The sequence below is a fragment of the Ranitomeya variabilis genome, chromosome 1, assembly GCF_051348905.1.
Source record: "Ranitomeya variabilis isolate aRanVar5 chromosome 1, aRanVar5.hap1, whole genome shotgun sequence".
In the NCBI taxonomy this organism is placed as follows: domain Eukaryota; kingdom Metazoa; phylum Chordata; class Amphibia; order Anura; family Dendrobatidae; genus Ranitomeya; species Ranitomeya variabilis.
Window position 1 is genome coordinate 509,073,707 of NC_135232.1, and position 27,873 is coordinate 509,101,579.

At 41.8% G+C, this 27,873-nt stretch overlaps 1 protein-coding gene across 2 annotated transcripts in view; it reads right to left on the reverse strand.

Moving 5' to 3' along the window:
• CPAMD8 (C3 and PZP like alpha-2-macroglobulin domain containing 8) overlaps positions 1 to 27,873 on the reverse strand; it is a 500,517-nt gene that overhangs the window by 190,626 nt on the left and 282,018 nt on the right. For both annotated transcript variants that reach the window (XM_077253153.1, XM_077253145.1), the window contains exons 18-22: positions 27,330 to 27,472; positions 13,752 to 13,814; positions 12,912 to 13,143; positions 7,813 to 7,966; positions 3,630 to 3,772 (exon numbers count right to left, since the gene is read on the reverse strand). In XM_077253153.1, coding sequence (XP_077109268.1) covers positions 3,630 to 3,772; positions 7,813 to 7,966; positions 12,912 to 13,143; positions 13,752 to 13,814; positions 27,330 to 27,472 — 735 coding nt within the window. The remainder of the gene's footprint in view (positions 1 to 3,629; positions 3,773 to 7,812; positions 7,967 to 12,911; positions 13,144 to 13,751; positions 13,815 to 27,329; positions 27,473 to 27,873) is intronic.

Genomic DNA, 27,873 nt, shown 5'->3' on the forward strand with positions numbered 1-27,873 from the left:
TTCTGCTATTGAGAAATTTGGATCCACCAAAGCTGCGTAATGGAACAAGACTCTTGATTAAGAACCTGTTTCCATATGTAATTGAGGCAACCATTTTGACAGGATGTGCCACAGGAGAAGATGTTTTCATTCCAACAATTCCTCTAATTCCATCTGATTTGCCTTTTGATTTTAAACGCCTCTAGTTTCCTGTTCGACTGGCATTTGCTATGTCCATCAACAAGGCTCAGGGACAGTCCTTGAAAGTAGTTGGAATCGATTTACAATCTCCATGCTTTTCTCATTGTCAACTTTATGTGGCCTGTTCAAGAGTTGGAAGAGCAATAAATCTGTTTGTCTTTGCACCTGAAGGAAAAACTAAGAATGTCGGTTATCAAAAGGCTCTCAAATAAGTAGTAGAAGATTACTTCACATTACTTGGCCAATTTAGTTAAATCTGTGTGGAATATCTCTGATGTTGAAATATATGTTGTAAAATGCTTCTATTAGCTTAGTTTTTGCCTTTTAATAATTACATTTCTATCTATTTGTTTTGTGGTTTTTGTGTGCAGAATAAATTTTTGTTAACACATTCTATTTTGCTAACAGCAGTTATTAACCCGGGCGAAGCCGGGTAGTACAGCTAGTATACCTATAAAGAGAAAAATCAGACAAACTGAACATTTTGCAGTAGTCTCTTAATTTTTGCCAGATCTGTATATATAATAATAATAATAATCTTTATTTATATAGCGCCAACATATTCAGCGGTGCTTTACAGTTTAACAGTTTGAAAACACAAGTCATAAGTAACAATGTTAACAAGACAATCATTAAAGCAAAATAAGACAACCCTACTCGTGAGAGCTTACAATCTACAATGAGGTGGGGGAGATACAAGGTACAGATGTGTATCTACAATGATGCATATACAATGATGGTCCAGCCATCTTGAGGGATAGATGGAGCTGGTGAATGGGCTACACCTGCACACTTACACATAAAATGACTTAGATTAGTGAATGTGATAGGCCGCTCTGAACAAATGCATTTTGAGGGAGCGCCTAAATCTATGCAAATTGTGGATAGTCCTAATTTCTAGAGGTAGACCATTCCAGAGGATTTGCGCAGCGTGGGAGAAGTCTTGGCCAAGGTTAGTAGAAAGTCATTTGCAAAGCGCAGCGATCGGTTAGGCTGATAGACAGAAATGAGGGAGGAGATGTAGGGGGTGCTGCACTGTGGAGAGCTTTGTGGATGAGAACGAGTACTTTGAATTGGATCCTATAATAAATGGGCAGCCAATGTAAGGACTGGTGAAGAGCGGACGCGTCCGAGCACCGATTAGCCAGATGGATGACCCTGGCTGCTGCATTAAGTATGGACTGGAGATGGGAAAGTCGAGTAACAGGGAGGCCAATTAATAGAGCGTTGCAGTAGTCCCGGTGGGAGTGGATCAATGCGACAGTGAGGGTTTTTGTTGTTTCCATGGTGAGAAGAGGGCGTATTGTAGAGATGTTCTTTAGGTGTCAGCGGCAAGAGCGGGCAAGAGATTGTATGTGGGATGTGAAGGAGAGATTGGTGTCAAACATAACACTCAGACAGCGCACCTGTAGTGCGGTTCTGTAGCACAGCGGGGGTAAGGTCGGGGGATGACATGCATAGTTGTGTGTCATCAGCATAAAGATGGCACTGAAAGCCAAATCAGCTGATGGTCTGTCCAATTGGGGCCGTGTAGAGAGAGAAGAGAAGGGGGCCAAGGACTGAGCCCTGAGGTACCACGACAGCGAGAGGAAGAGGAAATGACATAGAGCCAGCGAACAAAATACTGAAGGAGCGGTCAGAGAGATAGCAAGAGAACCAGGAGAGAGCAGTGTCCTTAATGACTAGTGACTGGAGCCTAGAGAGTAGGAGACAGTGGTCAACAGTGTCAAAAGCTGCAGAAATGTCGAGAAGAATGTGCAGAGAGTGGTCACAGTTACATTTTGCTGTCAGAAGGTCATTGGTCACTTTGATGAGAGCAGTTTCTGTCAAATGTAGGGGGCGGAAGCCGGACTGTGAAGGGTCTAGGAGGGATTGAGTGTAGAGGTAATGGGTAAGGCGGGAGTAGACTAGGTGCTCCAAGAGTTTAGAGATGGACGGGAGATTGGAGACTGATCTGTAGTTATTTGTGCAGGATGGGTCGAGAGCAGGTTTCTTTAGTAATGGAGTAATGATAGAGTATTTTAAGGAGGATGGGAAAATGCCAGAGGAGAGGGAGAGATTAAAGATTGTAGTTAGGTGAGTTGTGACGACAGGAGAGAGAGACTGGAGGAGATGTGAGGGAATAGAGTCGGTAGTGCATATAGTCGGATGAGAAGAAGAGAGGAGCCTGGAGACTTTTTCTTCTGTGATGGGATCAAATGTGGAAAGCGAGCCAGGAGAAATGCAAGGAGGGATGGGAGTCACAGCACTTGGTGGCTGGGAGTGGATTTTCTGTCAGATGTTATCTATTTTCTCTATAACGTGGGAGGCCAGGTCATCAGCACAAATGTCTGTGATAGGGGCTTGTGCATTTGGCCTGAGGATGGAGTGAAAGGTGTCAAAAAGTTTCTTGGGATTGTTGGCTAGTGAGGAGATCAGGGTAGTGAAGTAGGTCTGTTTGGCGAGGTGAAGGGCAGAGTTATAGGTTCTTAACATAAATTTGATGTGGACATATATACTGTATATATAATTTATCTTTGCCTAAAATACAAAGGAAATGTGTCATCATTAACTTAAAGCATTTTAGAGATCATTTCATCTTCATCTTGCTTGACTGTTCACAATAACAGTAATTTTGACCAGGGGTGCCCAAACTTTTTCACGCCACTGTATGTAACAGATATTTATCTATCTATCTATCTATCTATCTATCTATCTATCTATCTATCTATCTATCTATCTATGTATCTATCTATCTATCTATCTATCTATCTATCTATCTATCTATCTATCTCTTTGCACATCTTAAACACATAAAAATCTGTAATTTCTATTCTGCATACTATTCCGGTACATGTTACACGGACAGCACACAAATGTCACATAGTAAAAACGGACCATAAACGTATACATTTTATCTTTGCCTGTGTCTTTAGGTTGCTCTGCATAATTCTCAATGGTTAGCATTGTTGTTTTGCAGCACTGAGGTCCTGGGTTCAAGTTCCACCAAGGACTCCAGAGATTCCTCCCACATTCCAAAGACATACTGATAGGAAATTTAGATTGTGAGCCCCAATGGGGACAGGGATGATGAAGTCTGTAAAGTGCTGCAAAAGTGCCTATAAGCCAGTAAAATAATGATATGAATTACCTTCTGAGCAACACCCCTTTGTTAATGACCATAAAGGTTAGCAGTGAGTAACAAGGGACATATCTTGGGATTATAGGAAAAAAAACAGGAATATGCAGTAGATCATGTAGTAGATCAGCAAGAATAATGTAAGAGGGTCCACTTTACCACAATAAGAGCCACTGAACTTGTATAATTGGGTGCTGAATTACATTTTTCTGCATCAAGATACCATGCCACATTATGAGATCTTTGATGCAGCAGAGATTCTGCTTTTACTTCAATAACCACAAATTAATACCTGGAAGTATGAAACAATGAACCAAAAAATGGTGCTTACCTCAACAATCACACTTCTATGGACAAAATCAACCCCAGATGGAGACTTCCTGTCACCAAATACATTTTCTGAATATTTGCTGTTTTTAAGATTATTACTGCCCTCTCCAAGACAGTTTATTCCTGCATATGCCAGACCTCTAGCTGAGAATAAAGAAAACAATGTTAAATGCAATATTGCATGAATCACCATTTCATTTTGCAAGATATTAGACTTATATATACAAAATCATAATTAATCTGTTCATAGTGTTCTTAAAGGGGTTTTCCATTACTATGACTATGACACTGATGACCAATCTATAGGGCAGCTGATCAATATCAGATCCAGGCATAGCCAATCAGCTTTTCTTCATTAGGTTAGGAGCTGATCTGCAGCACTTGAGAGCGGCCACTAAACTGTGATGGAGCTGCGGTGTTCGGTGTTCCAGTCTATACACTATTTACATCTGGTCACTGCCAAATCTGGTATTAGTCACCTCTCCTATAGATAGGTCATCAATATGACTGGAAAACCCCTTTAATAAGACACGTTCGTACAGTAGCGCAAAAATGTAAACTGAACTTCAGAACATAATAGGGTAAAGAAAGAATCTTCTTTTTTTCTGAAACACTGCCACTCCTGTCCATAGGATTTGTCTGGTATTGCAGATTGATATAATTCACTTGATATGTTTATATATTGTATGTTGCAACTTTCCAGGAAAATTACCTGAATAAGTGACATGTAAATAAATGTAAAACAGGCTGTGGTTCAAGGAGAATAAAAAGAAAGCTACATTCTTCATGTGCATAAGTTGTAATTACAAAGTTCACAAATATAAACGTATTTCCGGTAGAAATCTCACATCATGTATGTAGATAGAACTGAAATATTTTCTCTGCCTGAGGCCTGTTTCACACATCAGTGTCTCTGGTACATGTAGTGACAGTTTTCTCACGTACCGGAGACACTGACACACGAAGACCCATTCAAATGAATGGGTCTATCCACATGTCAGCGTGTTTTCACGGACCGTGTGTCCGTGTGCGAAACACGCAGACATGTCCGTTTTTACCCGGACACATGGGCCGCAAAACGTGCCACACACGTGCACATGGAGAACAGTGCACACTGTCCCCCTATAATTAATAACCAGCAAAGGCTATGCAGACAGCTGGGGGCTGATATTAATAGGCTAGGAAGGGGGCATGGATACTAGCCCCCAAGTAAAAACATCAGCTCTCAGCAACCACAGAAAAGGCGCATCTCTAAGATGTGCCAGTTCTGGCACTTAACCTCACTTTTCCCACTTGTCCTGTAGTGGTGGCAAGTGGGGTGATAGTTTGGGGTGCGGTTGATTTCCCTTTGTATAGTCAGGTGAAATCCAGCCCCAAGGTTAGCAATGGAGAGGTGTCAATAAGATGCCCCCATTACTAACCTCATAGTCACATTGGAAGAAAACACAGACACCCAGAATAAAGTCCTGTCCTCGCCCATTCCACCAAAGCCATTGTCTTCTGCAAAAGAGTTAAGAAAACAAACAACAATACTCCTCACCTTTCCTCAGAGAATATGTTAATCCATTTGTCCCCATTATTCCCATACTTTATTTAATAAAGTATGTAATATGTATTGTGAAACTTGGTGATCAACTTGAAAGGTGTTGTAACTACTGGGAAACTCCTTTTGAATGCCCCAAGTAACATAGTAACATAGTTTTTAGGGTTGAAGGAAGACTTTAATTTATTTGGTTCAACCCATATCCTAACCTAACATGCCCTAACATATTGATCCAGAGGAAGGCAAAAAAAAAAAATGTGGCAAACAGTAAGCTCCACATTGGGAAAAAAAAAATTCCTTCCCGACTCCACATACGGCAATCAGTCTAGTTCCCTGGATCAACACCCTAACAAGGAATCTAGTGTATATACCCTGTAACATTATACTTTTCCAGAAAGGCATCCAGTCCCCTCTTAAATTTAAGTAATGAATCACTCATTACAACATCATACGGCAGAGAGTTCCATAGTCTCACTGCTCTTACAGTAAAGAATCCGCGTCTGTTATTATGCTTAAACCTTTTTTCCTCCAGACGTAGAGGATGCCCCCTTGTCCCTGTCTCAGGTCTATGGTTAAAAAGATCATCAGAAAGGTCTTTGTACTGTCCCCTCATATATTTATACATTAACATAAGATCACCCCTTAGCCTTCGTTATTCCAAACTAAATAGCCCCAAGTGTAATAACCTATCTTGGTATTGCAGACCCCCCAGTCCTCTAATAACCTTGGTCGCTCTTCTCTGCACCCGCTCTAGTTTAATGTGTAGCATAAAATAAGAAAAAAGTTCATTTACCTCCAGGACCAGCGCCACTACTCAGCTACAAATGCTGAATGCCCCCATGATCTTGTGAGCCATCACGTGATGTAAATCTTAACTGCAGCGCTCAAGTGATATAGACTTTGTTTTTAATGTCTTTTTTTTTGCCCTGTATTCCCCTGCTTACAGTAAGGAGTTGTCATTTGTTGTTGGATTTTGCTAAAATGGCATGTGCAAAAACCTGAAACAACTACCTCCTCCCTATTGAAAAAAGTTCTTAAAGGTCTTTTATCAAACAAATTTGACCAATAATAAGACATCAACTGACAAAACAGAAGATACAGCAAACTCCTTCAAACTCTTCTATGAAAATCTCTAACTTAGAAACCCCATCCGCAATGCAAAACCCAATAGATGCATCATTTAAAATAAAAGACTTCCTAAATTCATTGTCTCTGCCTACTATTAAAACAAAGGATTGTGAATTGCCAACCTCTCTAGTTTGACTGTATGTAAATTTATGCATTTAATAAACAAATAATTATTTAAAAAGAAACCTGAAACAACATGGAGCCATTCTGCCAAAGAATTTGTCAGGTTTCCAGTTCCAGGAGGAAGCAAAGAAGGTCCAGATTATAATCCAGCTACCTCCATGCTTCACTGTAGGCAGGGTGCTCTTTTAAGCATATGGTTTATTCTTATTCCTTCATACTGTTGATAACTAGGCCAAAAGATTTCCAGTGTTGTTTCATTTCTCCACAGAAAAAATCTCCAAATGGATATGGCTTATTTATATAGTTTTGAGCATATTAATTGCACTTTTTTGGTCAGTAGAGGGGTATATTATAGACTTTGGGCAATTAAACCTCAACGGTTACTATACATTTTTTTCTTAAACCGTCTTTATTGAACAGTAAACAAAAAGTACAAAATTGTTCAAAAGCATCAGAAAAGATCTGACAAATAGATTTTTACAGTCCTTTAAACATTAGACAACCCTCTCCCGGGCACACACCCGCATCTTCTTAAAATAACACCAATCAAGCCTAACAGTAATTCTGCCGTCCATTTGCTCTCTCATGTACCAGTCTGTAAATTATTATTATTATTATTATTTATTTATATAGCACCATTAATTCCATGGTGCTGTACATGAGAAAGGGGTTACATACAGAGTTATAGATATCATTTACAGTAAACAGGTTTACAGTGACACACTGGTACAGAGGGGAGAGGACCCTGTCCTTGCGGACTTACATTCTTTGGAAGCAACCATGAATTCCCTGACAATCAAAAGTCAGAGTCAACAAACCCTTCGCCAGTCCAGGTATTTATCGTGTTTTTCTTTTCTCATAATTGGCAAATCCCTTGATCAGGTGCATCAATTGTGTTTGAGACATCTGATTTGCAAATGTATGTTCTTATGAGGCATTCCATTCAGGGGTTGAATAATTCTAAGACTGCCATAGTTATTAAACATGACATTTTGTGTTTAATATGGAGAAATCAATTATATGATTAGTTATGTTGAGTTATTTAAATCAATCTTGTGTGATTGGGTTACTACGAACAGCAGAAAAGTTGCACATTTTGATAATAAACCTAATTTGCAATGTGGGTTGAATCATTTCAAAATAAGAAATGTGGAATTCCCTACCAAGGAATTCATATGAACGCCCTCATCCTTATGGAGTCAGCCAGGAATCCTACCCACTCCTCTCTGTAGGGTTTGAGAAAGGATGAACTAGTTTAGCATGTCATAATGAAAATTCTCTTACTGTAGTGTTGAAGCCTCATTGTTCAGTTTTTTAAACATATATATATAGTTTGTATAATTATTAGGGCAGTTATTATTTAACAATCTGAGACATACTAATTGATCACCTGAAATATTTGCATGTCCTAGTTCAGAAAATGAGAACACTGCTGATGTGGGTTTGGTCTCTCCTGAAGCCACACATAATTTCCGAATCAAATACTGCTTTCCAGGATATCCTACAAATTTCACACCTTTTGTGATCAGAATTTTTATATGCACCTAGAAAAAAACACAATTAACACTCTAGATGTGAGAAACAAGTAAGTACAGTTATATGAAAAAGTTTGGGCACCCCAATTAATCTTAAGCTTAATGTTTTATAAAAATTGTTTTTTTTGCAACAGCTATTTCAGTTTCATATATCTAATAACTGTTGGACACAGTAATGTTTCTGCCTTGAAATGAGGTTTATTGTACTAACAGAAAATGTGCTATCTGCATTCAAACAAAATTTGACAGGTGCATAAGTTTGGGCACCCTTATCATTTTCTTGTTTTAAATACTCCTACCTACTTTTTACTGACTTACTAAAGCACTTTTTTTTGTTTTGTAACCTCATTGAGCTTTGAACTTCATAGCCAGGTGTATGCAATCATGAGAAAATCTACTTAAAGTGGCCACTTGCAAGTTGTTCTCCTGTTTGAATCTCCTCTGAAGAGTGGCATCATGGACTCCTCAAAACTATTGTCAAATGATCTGAAAACAAAGATTATTCAACATTGTTGTTCAGGGAAAGGATACAAAAAGCTGTCTCTGAGATTTAACCTGTCAATTTCCACTGTGAGGAACATAGTAAGGAAATGGAAGAACACAGGTACAGTTCTTGTTAAGGCCAGAAGTGGCAGGCCAAGAAAAACATCAGAAAGGCAGAGAAGAAGAATGGTCAAGGACAATCCTCAGACCACCTCCAGAGAGCTGCAGCATCAACTTGCTGCAGATGGTGTCACTGTGCATTGGTCAACTATACAACGCACTTTGCACAAGGAGAAGCTGAGAATGATGGGAAAGAAGCCATTTCTGCAAGCACGCCACAAACAGAGTCGGCTGTTATGGACTGGTAATTTAGGAGCGACATGCGACTAGCTCTGGGCAGGTGGTAACTATACAGACCGCAGTCCCTGATCTTAACACAACACTAGCAGTAGCCGTGGAATGTTCCTGTCACTCCCTGGACATCTCGTCACAGCCGGAGAACTAGCTACCCCTAAAGGTAGAAACAGGAAAGCTATCTTGCCTCAGAGAAAATCCCCAAAGGATAGGACAGCCCCCCACAAATATTGGCTGTGAGAGGAGAAGGAAATGACATACGTAGTATGAAACAAGATTTAGCAAAGGAGGCCAATTCTAGCTAGATAGACAGTAAGGAAAGAAACACTGTGCGGTCAGTAATAAAAACTAGAAAAAGTCCAGAGATATGCAAAAATCTCCACACCTGACTAAAGGTGTGGAGGGCAAAATCTGCAGCCCAGAGCTTCCAGCTTAGCTAAATAGATACATACTGATAAGCTGGACAAATGAACAAAACATAAATGTGCTGAACAATAAGTCCACAACAAGTGGACTGCAAAAGGACAAGCAAGGACTTAACTTTGCTGAACGGGTCAGAGTGTCAGGGAAATCCAAGAGCCGTGCCTCCAGGCAAGAACAATTGGCAACTGGCATTGATTGAGGGATAAAGCCAGACTAAAATAGCCGAGCAGAAAGAAGATCAGTGGAAGCAGCTGCTGATACTAAATCCAAGAAGCAGCTATACCACTCAAAACCACAGGAGGGAGCCCAAGAGCAGAATTCACAAAAGTGCTACTTACAACCACCGGAAGGAGCCCAAGAGCGGAATTCACAACAGTCGGCTGAGGTATGCAAAAGCACATTTGGAGAAGCCAATTTCTTTCTGGAAGAAGGTCTTGTGGACTGATGAAACCAAAATTGAGTTGTTTGGTCATACAAAAAGGCGTTATGCGTGGAAAAAAACACAGCATTCCAAGAAAAACGCTTGCTACCCACAGTAAAATTTGGTGGAGGTTCCATGATGCTTTGGGGCTGTGTGGCCAATGCAGGCACCGGGAATCTTGTTAAAGTTGAGGGACGCATGGATTCCTCTCAGTATCAGCAGATTCTTGACAATAATGTTCATGATTCAGTGACAAAGTTGAAGTTACGCAGGGGATGGATCTTTCAGCAAGACAATGATCCAAAACACCGCTCCAAATCTACTCAGGCATTCATGCAGGGGAACAATTACACTGTTCTGGAATGGCCATCCCAGTCCCCAGACCTGAATATCATTGAACATCTGTGGGATCATTTGAAGAGGGCTGTCCATGCTCGGCGACCATCAAACTTAACTGAACTTGAATTGTTTTGTAAAGAGGAATGGTCAAAAATACCTTCATCCAGGATCTCATTAAAAGCTACAGGAAGCTACTAGAGGTTGTTATTTTTGCAAAAGGAGGATCTACTAAATATTAATGTCACTTTTCTGGTGAGGTGCCCATACTTATGCACCTGTCAAATTTTGTTTGAATGCAGATTGCACATTTTCTGTTAGTACAATAAACCTCATTTCAAGGCAGAAACATTACTGTGTCCAACAGTTATTAGATATATGAAACTGAAATAGCTGTTGCAAAAAAAAACAATTTTTATAAAACATTAAGCTTAAGATTAATAGGGGTGCCCAAACTTTTTCATATAACTGTAAATGAATATTGATGATGAAGTGAAAAAATACTTTAACTTAAACAAAACCTGTCAGGCGATTCATGTTGTCTGGCATTTCAAAGATAATATATTACTAACATCCAGCCAGGAACCATAACTGGAAACAAGACTAGTTTGGCTCAGCCTCCTGGCCGGCTTTTCCCAGTGCAGTTGATTGACAGGACTCTCCCTATGTACATGCAATCAGCTGCTTTGGTACTGGTAAGAATCGGAGGGGGCGGAGCTGGACTAGTCTTGCCCTCAGCGAGATCTTAAATGTATATTATCCTTCAGATTCCAGAGCATTCAGAGACTAATATACGTGGCTGAAATCCTGCAGGCAGGTTGTAATTCATGCTGAATATGGTTTGGGCAGTTTGTTCACATTAATATAAAAAAAGTTTTAATGCAATATTTAGTCAGCTAAGATGGCATAAGAATCCAAATACCAAATATACTAAAAATATTGATTTAATGCATAAAACATTTTCTTTACCTGTTAACAGAGATAACTTTTATTAATAGCTAAAAAGAATACTGCAATTCATAAAAAAATGAAAAATATAATTAAACAGCAACAGTCATTTCAAAAATTCTTGTCATATCATAGTGATGTGTCAAAAGTTGGTATCCCTGGGAGTCCAGTCACTGAGACCCTCATTAATGACTGAAACAAAGCGACAAAAGCGATTAGTCAAGTGCTTCTGTCTTTGAGCAGACAGGTTTAGCTTTAATATCTTATGCTTTCCATATCTTCTTTATTTAAAATGGCGCCAGATGAATAACAAATGATATTGTATACATCACCAGCATATAAAAGGTGCTTCTCACAATATTAGAGTATCATCAAAAAGTTAATTTATTTCAATTCTTTAACATAAAAAGGGAAACTCATATTTTATTTATGTCATTACAAACAGAGTGATCTATTTCAAGTGTTTATTTCTGTTAATGTTGATGATTATGGCTTACAGCCAAAGAAAACCCAAAAGTCATTATCTCAGTAAATTAGAATAGTTTATAACATCAGCTTGAAAAATGATTTTAAAATCCGAAATGTTGGCCTACTGAAATGTATGTTCAGTAAATGCACTCAATACTTGGTCGGGGCTCCTTTTGCATCAATTACTGCATCAGTCCGGCGTGTCATGGAGGTGATCAGGCTATGACACTGCTGAGGTGTTATGGAAGCCCAGGTTGCTTTGATAGCAGCCTTCAGCTCATCAGCATTGTTGGGTCTGATGTCTCTCATTTTCCTCTTGACAATACCCCATAGATTCTCTATGGTGCTAAGGTCAGGTGAGTTTGCTGGCCAATCAAAGCACAGTGATACTGTTGTTTTTAAACCAGGTATTGGTACTTTTGGCAGTGTGGACAGGTGCCAAGTCCTGCTGGAGAATGAAATTTCCATCTCCAAAAAGCTTGTCGGCAGAGGGAAGTATGAAGTGCTCTAAAATTTCCTGGTAGACGGTTGCGCTGACTTTGGTTTTGATAGAACATAGTGGACCTACATCAGCATATGACATGGCTCCCCAAATCATCACTGATTGTGGAATCTTCACACTAGGCCTCAAGCAGCTTGGATTGCGTGCCTCTACACTCTTCCTCCAGACTCTGGGACCTTGATTTCCAAATGAAATGCAAAATTTACTTACATCTGAAAATAATACCTTGGACCACTGAGCAACAGTCCAGTTCTTTTTCTCCTTGGCCCAGGTAATACGCTTCTGGCGTTGTCTATTGGTCATGAGTGGCTTGACACAAAGAAAGCGACACTTGTAGCCCATGTCCTGGATACGTCTGTGTGTGGTGGCTCTTGAAGCAATGACTCCAGCAGCAGTCCACTCCTTGTGAATCTCCCACAAATTTTTGAATGACCTTTTCTTAACAATTCTTTCAAGGCTGCAATCATCCCTGTTGTTTGTGCACCTTTTTCTACCACACTTTTTCTTTCCACTCAAGTTTAGATTAATATGCTTGGATACAGCACTCTGTGAACAGCCAGCTTTTTTAGCAATGACCTTTTGTGGCTTACCCTCCTTGTGGAGTGTGTCAATGACTGCCTTCTGGACATCTGTCAAGTCAGCAGTCTTCCCCATGATTGTGGAGCCTACTGAAACAGGCTAAGGGACCTTTTTAAATGCTTAGGAAGCCTTTGCCGGTGTTTTTTGTTAAAAATTCTAATTTACTGAGATAATGACTTTTGAGTTTTCATTGGCTGCAAGATATAATCATCAACATTAAACAGAAATAAACACTTGAAATAAATCACTGTCTGTAATGACTCTATATAATATATGAGTTTCACTTTATGTAATGAAGAACTGAAATAAATTAACTTTTTGATGATATTCTAATTTTGTGAAAAGCACCTGTACTACTGATGAGAGGCTCGAGCACTGAGTATAAAGAGCCTTTTATTCCCACAAAGTCTGGATGATAACAGACACAAATTAATCCTCACCTCAACATTGGTAGGAAGGTAGTTGTAAACTGTAAGTGGAATCTTGATCTGCTCGCCTCGTATTACGTGGTATGGCAATGTAAAATCAATGAAAAATGGTTTAAATGTTTTTAGATGGGCAGCTTTAGCGACTCCTAGTCCTGTTGCTTCAGATACACCAATTGCTTCACTTATCCATGTTGTTATAGAGTCTGGAACTTCTACATGTAGTTCTCCCTCCCCAGTACTATCACTATGAAGAAAAAAAGTTATATATAGATGTTTGTCAATGCCAACATAAAGCGAGCCAACAATACTTAGCTTAATTTCTATGGTTGGATTTGATGGACCTGTGTCTTTTTTTCAACTTTATCAACTATGAAACTATAAAAATGTAAAAGGTTTGTTCTATTGAACAGCAAGCAAAATCAGGATAATACTATCTATCCCCTTATTCAACAATATAAACTGAATACATTATTTAATAGATGCTAGTATAGAACTGCATGCTCATATTCAGTGGCGTAACTATTGTCCGATGGGCCCAGGTGACAGGCACAAAAAGCTAATTTTAATATCATGCAGGGAAGCGTTCTGGCATGGATTATCAGCGTAACTACACCAGCCTCGTCAGGTTTGATGTATTTAATTATGTATGCAGCTGGTATTTTGCAATCTATTTCCAAATCTAGCTTCCAGGAATCTATTATAGAATATATAACAATGATAAAAATGAAGTTTCACACTAGAATGCTTATTTATTCTGGCGTGAAACTTGATTATATATATTTTTTATTGTGTTCCATATTTCAAATTAGGAGATGGCATTTACAGTGTTATGCCTTTTAAATCTTTACTTACCTGACATTAAGGCAGTGCCAGATCCAGGTTTCTGGAAAGAACGTCCTTTTCCTCTTCTCAAATCTAAAACGAACAAACAGAAAAATCTCGGCTGAATAATTATTAATTATTCATTGCACATGTACAGTGGGTACAGAAAGTATTCAGACCCCTTTCAATTTTTCACTCTTTGTTTCATTGCAGCCATTTGGTAAATTCAAAAAAGTTAATTTTTTTCACATTAATGTACACACTGCACCCCATCTTGACTGAAAAAACAGAAATGTGGTCATTTTTGCAAACTTAATAAAAAAGAAAAACTGAAATATCACATGGTCATAAGTATTCAGACCTTTTGCTCAGACACTCATATTTAATTCACATGCTGTCCATTTACTTTTGATCCTCCTTAAGATGGTTCTACTCCTTCATTGGAGTCCAGCTGTGTTTAATTAAACTGATAGGACTTGATTTGGAAAGGCACCCACCTGTCTATATAAGACCTCACAGCTCACAGTGCATGTCAGACCAAATGAGAATCATGAGGTCAAAGGAACTGGCCAAGGAGCTCAGAGACAGAATTGTGGCAAGCCACAGATCTGGCCGAGGTTACAAAATAATTTCTTGTCTAGTACTCAAGGTTCATAAGAGCACAGTGGCCTCCATAATCCTTAAACGGAAGAAGTTTGGGACCACCAGACGCCTTCTTAGACCTGGCCATCCAGCCAAACTGAGCAATCGTGGGAGAAGAGCCTTGATGAGAGAGGTAAAGAAGAACCACAAGGTCACTGTGGCTGAGCTCCAGAGATGCAGTAGGGAGATGACAGAAAGTTCCCCAAAGTCAACTATCACTGCAGCCCTCCACCAGTCGGGCCTTTATGGCAGAGTGTGTTATGGTTACCCCAATGACCATGGGAATAAAAATACAAAACGGACTAGCTCTCGGGTGATGGAAACTAAGGTCGACCGTGACCTGAACCTGACCCAACACTTACAGTAGCCGGGGGATGTACCTACGATGCCCTAGACACCACGCGCCAGCCGGAGATCTAACTACCCCTATAAGAGGAATATACAGGCCTGCCTTACCTCCAGTGAGGAACCCCAAAAGATGATAGTAGGCCCCCACAGATATTGACGGTGAGTTCAGAGGAAATGACATACGTAGGATGAACAGCAGATTTAGCACAGTGAGGTCCGCTTACTAGATAGCAGAAGGACAGGAAAGTGTTACTTCACGGTCAACCTAAAAAACACTATTCAAAAATACCATCCAGAAATTACTTTAAACTCCAGTGACAACTCATGCCACTGGAGTGGTAATTTTCTGTCCACAAGAGCTTCCAGCACTGAAGAGTAACATTGCAGATAGCTGGACAAAAATAGCAAAAACAAGAAACAAAATTCAACTTAGCTGAACTGGAACTTGAGGCAGGTGAATGCAACAGAATGCTACTAGCACATTGTTGGCCGGCATATGACTAACAGCCAAGCAGCCTTAAATAGGAAACTCCCCTAGAGGGTGGCGACAGGTAATCAGAGATGGAGGAAGGCACATAAGAGGCACTACCATAACAGACCACCGGGGGAGCCCACAAACCGAATTCACAACAGTACCCCCCCCTTAAGGAGGGGGCACCGAACCCTCACCAGAACCACCAGGGCGATCTGGATGAGCACTATGAAATGCACGAACCAAATCGGGAGCATGAACATCGGATGCTGTCACCCAAGAATTATCCTCCTGGCCATAACCTTTCCACTTAACCAGATACTGAAGTTTCCGTCTGGAAACACGGGAGTCCAAGATCTTTTCCACCACATACTCCAATTCACCCTCAACCAACACAGGAGCAGGTGGATCAGCAGAAGGAACAACCGGTACCTCATACCTCCGCAATAATGACCGATGGAAAACATTATGGATATTAAAAGATGCTGGGAGGTCCAAACGAAAGGACACAGGATTAAGAACCTCCAGAATCCCATAAGGGCCGATAAACCGAGGCTTAAACTTAGGAGACGAGACCTTCATAGGAACAAATCGAGAAGACAGCCACACCAGGTCCCCAACACAAAGACGAGGACCAATACGCCGATGACGATTAGTGAACTGTTGAGTCTTCTCCTGGGACAACTTCAGATTGTCCACAACCTGTCCCCAAATCCGATGCATCCTATCAACCACAGCATCCACTCCAGGACAATCCGAAGACTCCAATTGACCGGACGAAAACCGAGGGTGAAACCCTGAATTACAAAAAAATGGAGAAACCAAAGTGGCAGAACTGGCCCGATTGTTAAGGGCAAACTCTGCCAATGGCAAAAAGTCAAGCCAATCATCCTGATCAGCGGACACAAAACACCTCAAGTAAGTCTCCAAGGTCTGATTAGTACGCTCAGTCTGGCCATTAGTCTGAGGATGGAATGCAGACGAAAAAGACAAATCGATACCCATCCTGGCACAGAACGTCCGCCAAAATCTAGACACAAACTGAGTACCCCTGTCAGACACTATATTCTCAGGAATACCATGCAAACGCACCACATTCTGAAAAAATAGAGGAAATAACTCAGAGGAGGAGGGCAATTTGGGTAAAGGTACCAAATGAACCATCTTGGAAAAACGGTCACAAATCACCCAGATGACAGACATCCTACGAGAAACCGGAAGGTCAGAAATAAAGTCCATAGAGATGTGCGTCCAAGGCCTCTTAGGAATAGGCAAGGGCAACAACAACCCACTGGCCCTAGAACAGCAGGGCTTGGCCCGAGCACAAACATCACAAGACTGCACAAACATGCGCACATCTCGAGACAAAGAAGGCCACCAGAAGGACCTAGACACCAAATCCCTGGTGCCAAAAATTCCAGGATGACCTGTCAATGCGGAAGAATGAACCTCCGAGATAACTCTACTGGTCCAATCATCAGGGACAAACAGTCTACCAGGCGGACAGCGATCAGGCCTATCCACCTGAAACTCCTGCAAAGAACGCCGCAGGTCTGGGGAGACAGCTGACAATATCACCCCATCCTTCAGGATGCCGGTAGGTTCGGAATCACCAGGCGAGTCAGGCTCAAAACTCCTAGAGAGGGCATCCGCCTTCACATTCTTGGACCCAGGCAGATATGACACCACAAAGTTAAATCGGGAGAAAAACAACGACCAGCGCGCCTGTCTAGGATTCAGACGCCTGGCCGACTCAAGATAAATTAGATTCTTGTGGTCAGTGAGGACCACCACCTGGTGTCTAGCACCCTCAAGCCAATGACGCCACTCCTCAAACGCCCACTTCATGGCCAGAAGTTCCCGATTTCCCACATCATAATTTCGCTCAGCGGGCGAAAACTTTCGGGAGAAAAACGCACATGGTCTCATTACTGAGCAGTCAGGATCTTTCTGCGACAAAACTGCACCTGCTCCGATCTCCGAAGCATCCACCTCAACCTGGAACGGAAGTAACACATCAGGTTGGCGCAACACAGGAGCGGAAGAAAAGCGGCGCTTAAGTTCTTGAAAGGCCTCCACAGCCGCAGAGGACCAATTAGCAACATCAGCACCCTTTTTGGTCAAATCAGTCAAAGGTTTAGCAATGGCAGAAAAACCCGCTATAAATCGGCGATAGAAATTAGCAAAACCCAAGAACTTTTGCAGACTCTTCAAAGAAGTAGGTTGCATCCAATCACAAATGGCCTGGACCTTGACAGGGTCCATCTCCATAGATGAAGGGGAAAAAATATATCCCAAAAAGGAAATTCTCTGAACTCCAAAACTACACTTTGAGCCCTTTACAAAAAGAGAATTAGCTCGCAAAACCTGAAAAACTCTCCTGACCTGTTGAACGTGAGATTCCCAGTCCTCCGAAAAAACAAGAATATCATCCAAATACACAATCATAAACTTATCCAGATATTCACGGAAAATATCGTGCATAAAGGACTGAAAAACGGAAGGGGCATTTGCGAGACCGAAAGGCATTACCAAATACTCAAAATGGCCTTCAGGCGTATTAAATGCGGTCTTCCACTCATCCCCCTGCTTAATCCGCACCAAATTATACGCACCACGTAGATCGATCTTAGTGAACCACTTAGCCCCCTTTATACGAGCAAACAGATCAGTCAGTAAAGGTAACGGGTACTGGTATTTAACTGTAATCTTATTCAAAAGTCGATAGTCGATACAAGGTCTCAATGAACCATCCTTTTTACCTACAAAGAAAAATCCTGCCCCTAGTGGAGACAACGAGGGGCGAATATGACCCTTTTCCAAGGATTCTCTGATATACTCCCGCATAGCAGTATGTTCGGGCACAGACAAATTAAACAAGCGACCCTTAGGAAACTTACTACCGGGGATCAATTCAATAGCGCAGTCACACTCTCTGTGAGGAGGGAGAGAATCAACTTTAGGCTCTTGAAAGACATCATAAAAATCTGACAGAAATGCTGGGATCTCAGAGGGAGTAGATGAAGAAATAGGAACCAAAGGTGCATCCCCATGAATACCCCGACATCCCCAGCTCAACACAGACATAGATTTCCAGTCCAAGACGGGATTATGAATCTGTAACCATGGTAATCCAAGCACTAAGACATCATGTAGGTTATATAATACAAGGAAACGAATAATCTCCTGATGGTCTGGGGTAAGACGCATAGTCACTTGTGTCCAATATTGTGGTTTATTGCTAGCCAAAGGTGTAGAATCAATACCCTTCAGGGGAATAGAAACTTCCAACGGCTCCAAATCAAACCCACAACGCTTGGCAAAGGACCAATCCATGAGACTCAGAGCGGCGCCAGAATCCACATAAGCATTCACAGTAACAGATGATAAGGTACAAATCAATGTCACGGACAAAAGAAATTTTGACTGCAAGGTACCTGTAGAAAAAGATTTATCAACCTTTTTATCAACCTTATTTATACGTTTAGAGCATGCTGATATAACATGAGCTGGATCTCCACAGTAGAAGCACAATCCATTTTTGCGCCTGTAATTTTGACGTTCGCCTCTAGACAAAACACGATCGCATTGCATATGCTCTAATGCCTTTTCAGAGGTCACCGCCAAATGGTGCACAGGTCTTTGCTCAGAAGACACCGCCATATGGTGCACAGGTTTTTGCTCAGAAGATACCGCCATATGGTGCACAGATTTTTCCTCAGAAGACCCCGCCATATGGTGCACAGATTTGCGCTCCCGCAAACGCCGATCAATCTGGATAGCCAATTTCATGGCATCATTCAGACCTGTAGGCACAGGGAACCCCACCATGACATCCTTCACGGCATCAGAGAGACCTTCTCTGAAATTAGCTGCTAAAGCGCACTCATTCCATCTAGTAAGCACCGACCATTTACGGAATTTCTGGCAGTATATCTCAGCTTCATCTTGCCCTTGGGAAAGAGCTATCAAGGCTTTCTCAGCCAAAATCTCCAAATTAGGTTCTTCATAAAGCAACCCCAAAGCCTGAAAAAACGCATCTACATTTAACAACGCAGGATCCCCTGGCGATAATGCAAATGCCCAACTTTGTGGGTCGCCGCGCAGTAGAGAGATAACAATTTTAACTTGTTGAGTATGATCACCAGCAGAGTGAGATCTCAGAGACAAAAACAATTTGCAATTTTCTCTGAAACTCAAAAACCGGGATCTGTCTCCGGTAAAGTATTCAGGCAGAGGAATCTTAGGTTCAGACATTGGAGCACGTATAACAAAATCTTGTAGGTTCTGTACTTTTGTCGCAAGGTTATTCAAACCTGCAACTAAACTCTGTGGATCCATATTCAAATGGGTGTAACCCAAGCATTCAGAGGTTAAGAGGAGAGGAAAAAAAAAAGGCTGAAGACTGCAGTTTAAGCAAGGAATACAAATGATCAAACTAAGGTGCACTTTCAAACACAGAAAAAAAAAAAAAAAAAAACCTTTTCTCCTCCTTCCTGCTTTAGTGCATATTTTAACACATAGATTTTTTACAGGCCGGCCAAACTGTTATGGTTACCCCAATGACCATGGGAATAAAAATACAAAACGGACTAGCTCTCGGGTGATGGAAACTAAGGTCGACCGTGACCTGAACCTGACCCAACACTTACAGTAGCCGGGGGATGTACCTACGATGCCCTAGACACCACGCGCCAGCCGGAGATCTAACTACCCCTATAAGAGGAATATACAGGCCTGCCTTACCTCCAGTGAGGAACCCCAAAAGATGATAGTAGGCCCCCACAGATATTGACGGTGAGTTCAGAGGAAATGACATACGTAGGATGAACAGCAGATTTAGCACAGTGAGGTCCGCTTACTAGATAGCAGAAGGACAGGAAAGTGTTACTTCACGGTCAACCTAAAAAACACTATTCAAAAATACCATCCAGAAATTACTTTAAACTCCAGTGACAACTCATGCCACTGGAGTGGTAATTTTCTGTCCACAAGAGCTTCCAGCACTGAAGAGTAACATTGCAGATAGCTGGACAAAAATAGCAAAAACAAGAAACAAAATTCAACTTAGCTGAACTGGAACTTGAGGCAGGTGAATGCAACAGAATGCTACTAGCACATTGTTGGCCGGCATATGACTAACAGCCAAGCAGCCTTAAATAGGAAACTCCCCTAGAGGGTGGCGACAGGTAATCAGAGATGGAGGAAGGCACATAAGAGGCACTACCATAACAGACCACCGGGGGAGCCCACAAACCGAATTCACAACAAGAGTGGAGCCACGGAAGCCTCTCCTCAGTGCAAGACATATGAAAGCCCCCATAGAGTTTGCTAAAAAACATATGAAGGACTCGCAGACTATGAGAAATAAGATTCTCTGGTCTCATGAGATGAAGATAGACCTTTTTGGTGATAATTCTAAGCGGTATGTGTGGAGAAAACCAGGCACTGCTCATCACCTGCCCAATACAATCCCAACAGTGAAACATGGTGGTGGCAGCATCATGCTATGTGGGTGTTTTTCAGCTGCAGGGACAGGACAACTGGTTGTTATTGAAGGAAACATGAATGCGGCCAAGATATCCTGGATGACAGCCTCTTCCAGAGTGCTCTGGACCTCAGACTTGGCCGAAAGTTCACCGTCCAACAAGACAACGACCCTAAGCACACAGCTAAAATAACAAATGAGTGGCCTCAGAACAATTGTGACCATTCTTGACTGGCCCAGCCAGAACCTGACCTAAACCCAATTGAGCATCTCTGGAGAGACCTGAAAATGGCTGTCCACCAACGTTCACCATCCATCCTGACAGAACTGGAGAGGATCTGCAAGGAAGAATGGCAGAGGATCTCCAAATCCAGGTGTGAAAAACTTGTTGCATCATTCCCAAGAAGACTCATGGCTGTACTAGCTCAAAAGGGTGCTTATACTCAATACTGAGCAAAGGGTCTGAATACTTATGACCTTGTGATATTTCAGTTTTTCTTTTTTAATACATTTGCAAAAATTACTACATTTCTGTTTTTTTAGTCAAGATGAGGTGCAGAGTGTACATTAAAGGGCACCTGTCACCCCGTTTTTTCCGTATGAGATAAAAATACTGTTAAATAGGGCCTGAGCTGTGCATTACAACAGTGTATTTTGTGGACCCCGATTCCCAACCTATGCTGCCAAAATACGTTACCAAAGTAGCCGTTTTCGCCTGTCAATCAGGCTGGTCTGGTCAAAAGGGCGTGGTGTCTTCCCCCAGATCTTGCTTAGTTTTCCGTTGGTGGCGTAGTGGTTTGCGCATGCCCAAGGTCCCGAATTCACTGCACAGGGGAGTGAAAACAGCGCGATGTGTTCTATTTCCCTGGTGATCGGTGGGGGCGGCCATCTTCCTTTGGCCGCGCGTGCGCAGATGGAGCGCTCTGCTGCCCGCGGCTTCAGGAAAATGGCCGCGGGATGCCGCGCGTGCGCAGATGGAGATCGCGGCGGCCATTTTCCTGAAGCCGAGATGCGAATTCTGCTTCAGGAAAATGGCCGCCGCGATCTCCATCTGCGCACGCGCGGCATCCCGCGGCCATTTTCCTGAAGACGCGGGCAGCAGAGCGCTCCATCTGCGCACGCGCGGCCAAAGGAAGATGGCCGCCCCCACCGATCAACAGGGAAATAACGCACATCGCGCTCTTTTCACTCCCCTGTGCAGTGGATTCGGGACCTTGGGCATGCGCAAACCACTACGCCACCAACGGAAAAATAAGCAAGATCTGGGGGAAGACACCACGCCCTTTTGACCAGACCAGCCTGATTGACAGGCGAAAACGGCTACTTTGGTAACGTATTTTGGCAGCATAGGTGGGGAATCGGGGTCCACAAAATACACTGTTGTAATGCACAGCTCAGGCCCTATTTAACAGTATTTTTATCTCATACGGAAAAAACGGGGTGACAGGTGCCCTTTAATGAGAAAAAAAATGAACTTTTTTGAATTTACCAAATGGCTGCAGTGAAACAAAGGGTGAAACATTTAAAGGGGTCTGAATACTTTTTGTACCCACTGTAGTTTATAGAATGCACTGTAAAAGCATTTATAGTAAAAGTTTTGTGGTGCTATTAATTGTGATGCTCAAGTGCAGTCATAACTTGTTTACATCATTATTCTAATTACATAATTTACTAGGCTCACCTATGAGCATTACATTGAACTTGAGAAGAAATCAAAATAGAATACTAGGTAACTTTTTCAGCATGTTGCACCATTTATCTTGAACAGCTATAACCTGAGTTGCAGCATGCATTTATCTCACAGATATACAATCAGAATTCTGCTGGCTGCTATGTGTCTGATGAAAGCAGAATAAATGTAGAAGGAATTGTAACTGAAATTCTCTTATGCCACATTAAAAAATGACAGAATTTAGCCATACTAGTAAAAGACATTGAAACACTGTCAAAAAATATTTTAACCCCTTCATGACCTTGGGATTTTTCGTTTTTCCGTGTTCGTTTTTCACTCCCCTCCTTCCCAGAGCCATAACTTTTTTATTTTTCTGTCAATTTGGCCATGTGAGGGCTTATTTTTTGCGGGACGAGTTGTACTTTTGAACGACATTATTGGTTTTACCATGTCGTGCACCAGAAAATGGGAAAAAAATTCCAAGTGCGGTGAAATTGCAAAAAAAGTGCAATCCCACACTTGTTTTTTGCTTGGCTTTTTTGCTAGGTTCACTAAATGCTAAAACTGACCTGCCATTATGATTCTACAGGTCACTACGAGTTCATAGACACCTAACATGACTAGGTTATTTTTTACCTAAGTGGTGAAAAAAAATTCCAAACTTTGCTAAAAAAAATTTTTAAAAAATTGCGCCATTTTCCGATACTCGTAGCGTCTCCATTTTTCATGATCTGGGGTCAGTTGAGGGCTTATTTTTTGCGTGCCGAGCTGGCGTTTTTAATGATAGCATTTTGGTACAGATACATTCTTTTGATCGCCCGTTATTGCATTTTAATGCAATGTCACGGCGACCAAAAAAACGTAATTCTGGCGTTTCTAATTTTTTTCCCACTACGCCGGTTAGCGATCAGGTTAATGCTTTTTTTTTATTGATAGATCGGGCGATTCTGAACGCGGCGATACCAAATATGTGCAGATAAAGAGGACAAGGACAGGTAAAGAGTCAATAAATTTATTAATTAGTCACCAAAAAGTCTTACATAAATATCAAAAGTACACAAAATTAGAAAAACAAACAACATGGGTGCATAAGGATGATAGGAAGGGACAGGCATCAAAGCAGGGGAGCTGACCTCGGATGTACTATCCCGTCCGAGGTCAGTAAGAGATTAAGGCAAAAATTACCTCCAAACTAGATATAGTAACAACAAATCCCTTAATAAATAGTTGTTTAGGGGAAGGAGGGTCCATTACAAAAGATAATTTAAAAGATTAAATTGTTAATGAATTATATTAAAAATGTAATAATAAAAATGCAAGCAGGAAGAACAGAAAGTGGCATGCTGACATAACCATTTAATGCATCCTGTGTAGAGCTTTCATAAAGGGTACAGTTGAGTACTCAATTCAAATGGCTGAACATATTTTAAAATCTTTTAAACTATCTTTTGTAATGAACCCTCCTTCCCTTAGGGTACTGTCACACAGTACCATTTTGATCGCTACGACGGTACGATTCGTGACGTTCTAGCGATATCGTTACGATATCGCAGTGTCTGACACGCAGCAGCGATCAGGGACCCTGCTGAGAATCGTACGTCGTAGCAGATCGTTTGGAACTTTCTTTCGTCGCTTGATCACCCGCTGACATCGCTGGATCGTTGTGTGTGACAGCGATCCAGCGATGTGTTCGCTTGTAACCAGGGTAAACATCGGGTAACTAAGCGCAGGGCCGCGCTTAGTAACCCGATGTTTACCGTGGTTACCAGCGTAAACGTAAAAAAAACAAACAGTACATACTCACATTCCGGTGTCTGTCCTCCAGCGTCTCTGCTTCTCTCCACTGTGTGAGCGTCTGCCGGCCGGAAAGCGAGCACAGCGGTGACGTCTGACGTCACCGCTGTGCTTGCCGGCTATGGCGCTTACACAGTGGAGAGAAGCAGAACGCCGGGGACAGACACCGGAATGTAAGTATGTACTGTTTGTTTTTTTTACGTTTACGCTGGTAACCAGGGTAAACATCGGGTTACTAAGCGCGGCCCTGCGCTTAGTTACCCGATGTTTACCCTGGTTACCGGGGACTTCGGCATCGCTCCAGCGCCGTGATTGCAACGTGTGACCGCAGTCTACGACGCTGGAGCGATAATCATACGATCGCTGCGACGTCACGGATCGTGCCGTCGTAGCGATCAAAATGGTACTGTGTGACAGTACCCTTAAACAACTATTTATTTAAGGGATGTGTTGTTACTAGTAAAAGACATGTTATATGTACCCAGTTTAGAAGGATGACTATTATCTATAAAGTGTATGATATCTAAAGGTCTCACAATAAAATTCCAAGGAGATAATTGTGCTATCATGGATGGAAATTTGATTATCAGCCATTGCCAAAGTGGATAAGCATTCATATTTTCTCAACACAGTAAAGGAACAAATAAGACATATAAAACATTGCACAAATGGACATAATGACTGTATCCACACATGGCATAGTTGTCTGTCTCTGCCTTGTGTGGATACAGTCATTGTGTCCATTTGTGCAATGTCTTATTTGTTCCTTTACTTTGTTGAAAAGATAAGAACCTAGATATCCAAAAACCATTGAGGAGGTGCAGTATCGAAATTAATCTTATAGTTTCCATTTCTCTAAATGCTGTGGTATTTGAACACTGGATTAAATCCATGACAAGAGCAACACATTCTAAAGGCCCCGTCTCACATAGCGAGATCGCTAGCGAGATCGCTGCTGAGTCACAAGTTTTGTGACGCAACAGCGACCTCCATAGCGATCTCGCTATGTGTGATACGTACCAGCGATCAGGCCCCTGCTGCGAGATCGCTGGTCGTGTCGGAATGGCCTGGACCTTTTTTTGGTCGTTGAGGCCCCGCTGACATCGCTGAATCGGTGTGTGTGACACCGATCCAGCGATGTCTTCACTGGTAACCAGGGTAAACATCGGGTTACTAAGCGCAGGGCCGCGCTTAGTAACCCGATGTTTACCCTGGTTACCAGCGTAAATGTAAAAAAACCCAAACACTACATACTCGCCTTCTGATGTCCGTCAGGTCCCTTGCCGTCTGCTTCCTGCTCTCACTGACTGCCGGCCGTACAGTGAGAGCACAGCACAGCAGTGACGTCACCGCTGCGCTCTGCTCTCACTGTACGGCCGGATCTCAGTCAGAGCAGGAAGCAGACGGCAAGGGACCTGGACACCGAAAGGCGAGTATGTACTGTTTGTTTTTTTTTGGTAACCAGGGTAAACATCGGGTTACTAAGCGCGGCCCTGCGCTTAGTAACCCGATGTTTACCCTGGTTACCCGGGTGCTGCAGGGGGACTTCGGCATCGTTGAAGACAGTTTCAACGATGCCGAAGTCGTTCCCCTGATCGTTGGTCACTGGAGAGAGCGGTCTGTGTGACAGCTCCCCAGCGACCACACAGCGACTTACCAACGATCACGGCCAGGTCGTATCGCTGGTCGTGATCGTTGGTAAATCGCTTAGTGAGACGGGACCTTAAAGAAAAAAAATACAGTAATCAGCCTACTTCCAAACAAATGGGCAAAGTCAACACAAGCCCAAACCCTACAAACAGACACAGTCAATCAGGCCCAGATCCAGAATCAAGGTGTTCAATAAGAGAAAACAAAGGTAAACCACCTGTACATCTCTCATAAAAGGCGAGCACAGTATTGGGCGGCACGGTGGCTGAGTGTTTACAGCACTGGGGTCCTGGGTTCATATCCCACCAAAGAAAACATCTGCAAGGAGTTTGTATGTTCTCCTGGTTTCTTCCCACATTTCCAAAGACATACTAATAGGGAATTTAGATTGTGAGCCCCAATGGGACAGTGATGATAATGTATGTAAAGCCCTCCAAAATATGATGCCATTATATAAGCAAAGCAAAATAAATAATAATTGTTTATGAATCCACATCTTGGACAGAGAATATAGCACTCAAAATTTCAGAATGGATCAAATATATGGATAAAGGTCAATAAGATAGAGAAGACTAGCACAAAATTATATAAAAAACAGCCAAAAAATCAAGCAAGAATAAAAGAAAAGAGTCTAAAAAATGGAAGAATCAAAAGGCATGGAAAAGCAGTTAAAATTTAGAAGGGAACAGATGAAACATCTTAGACAAAGCCGGAAGATAAAGAGCAAGATGCATGAAGTAGTGAGAACTGTCTTGAGACAGAAAGTGTTAGGACTTTTTCAGGCACCAGAAGAAAAAGGTAAAAAATCATGATGATCATCAAAAATAGTGATTTGAAGAAGAAGATAAGAGAACTTTGACATGTCATGTTAGACATTTTTGCACAATCACTGACTACAGAGAGGTACTTTCCCAGAATCCCAGCTGATCAAGAGACTAGGCCTAATGAGCTAAGTCTTAGCTGTTTAGGAAAGGGTGTTGGAGTATCCAAAAACTGCAGGGTTATACTGTGGATGGACAATGTTATGCAGACAGCAGATAGCACTGGGTTAACTGGTCTAGTTTGTTTATGTGCATGGATTTACTGTAAGTTCTATTGTAATACCTCTATGTTCTTTGCTGTAATCCTCCATGTTGTGATGATTGCTGTATGTCCCAAGTAAACCTGATAATTCTTCTACAATGTCTGCGTGCTCTAATAACAAGTTTTGCAATAAATATGTCCCTAGGAGATTAATAGAGTTCCTAGAATGCAATGTTCCCTGCCATACTGCAGTCTGGGAGAGCTATGTAACCTTACTGCACCTACAGTTGCTCTGTGGGGAATACTGTCACAATTTAGAACAGAAATTTTAACAATCTTCATTGCAGTGGAAAATGAGAGTGGGCTGTAAAATCAGTACTATATGAATAAAGTGCTGTCTAGCCTCACTTACACAGATTTCAAACCGTACAATGGTATAAGAAAAGTTACCCAATACTTTTATTTTACTGGGTGAAATTTAGGTTCACAGTCTAATGGCTTGAGATTGTGTTAACTCACCGAGGAGCAATTCTGGTATGGGAAGAAGCAACCAATGTTCCTGTGTGTGGCTGGAAAGCTGGGACTGCTTCATCTGTGTACATGCCATCACTCTGACAGTGATTTAGGCTGACAATGTCTGACATTACAACCAGTCCAGTCTCCTGTGAAATAACCCCAAAAATTAAAATGGTATTACAAAGATCAGAATATTTTAACAACTTTTGAAACATACTGGGAATATTTTTTAAAAAAAACTGGCCCAAAAGAGCAGACATTAGAAATAAGATTACAACTTCAAAACTAAAAAAACACGGCCTGTTGGCACTCTTACTAGGAGCCACCAAACACTTAATCCCCCTTCAAAAGACACAAGAAATGACCCTTAGGGTACCGTCACACAGTCACACTTTGATCGCTACGACGGTACGATTCGTGACGTTCCAGCGATATCCATACGATATCGCAGTGTCTGACACGCAGCAGCGATCAGGGATCCTGCTGAGAATCGTACGTCGTAGCAGATCGTATGGAACTTTCTTTCGTCGCTTGATCACCCGCTGAC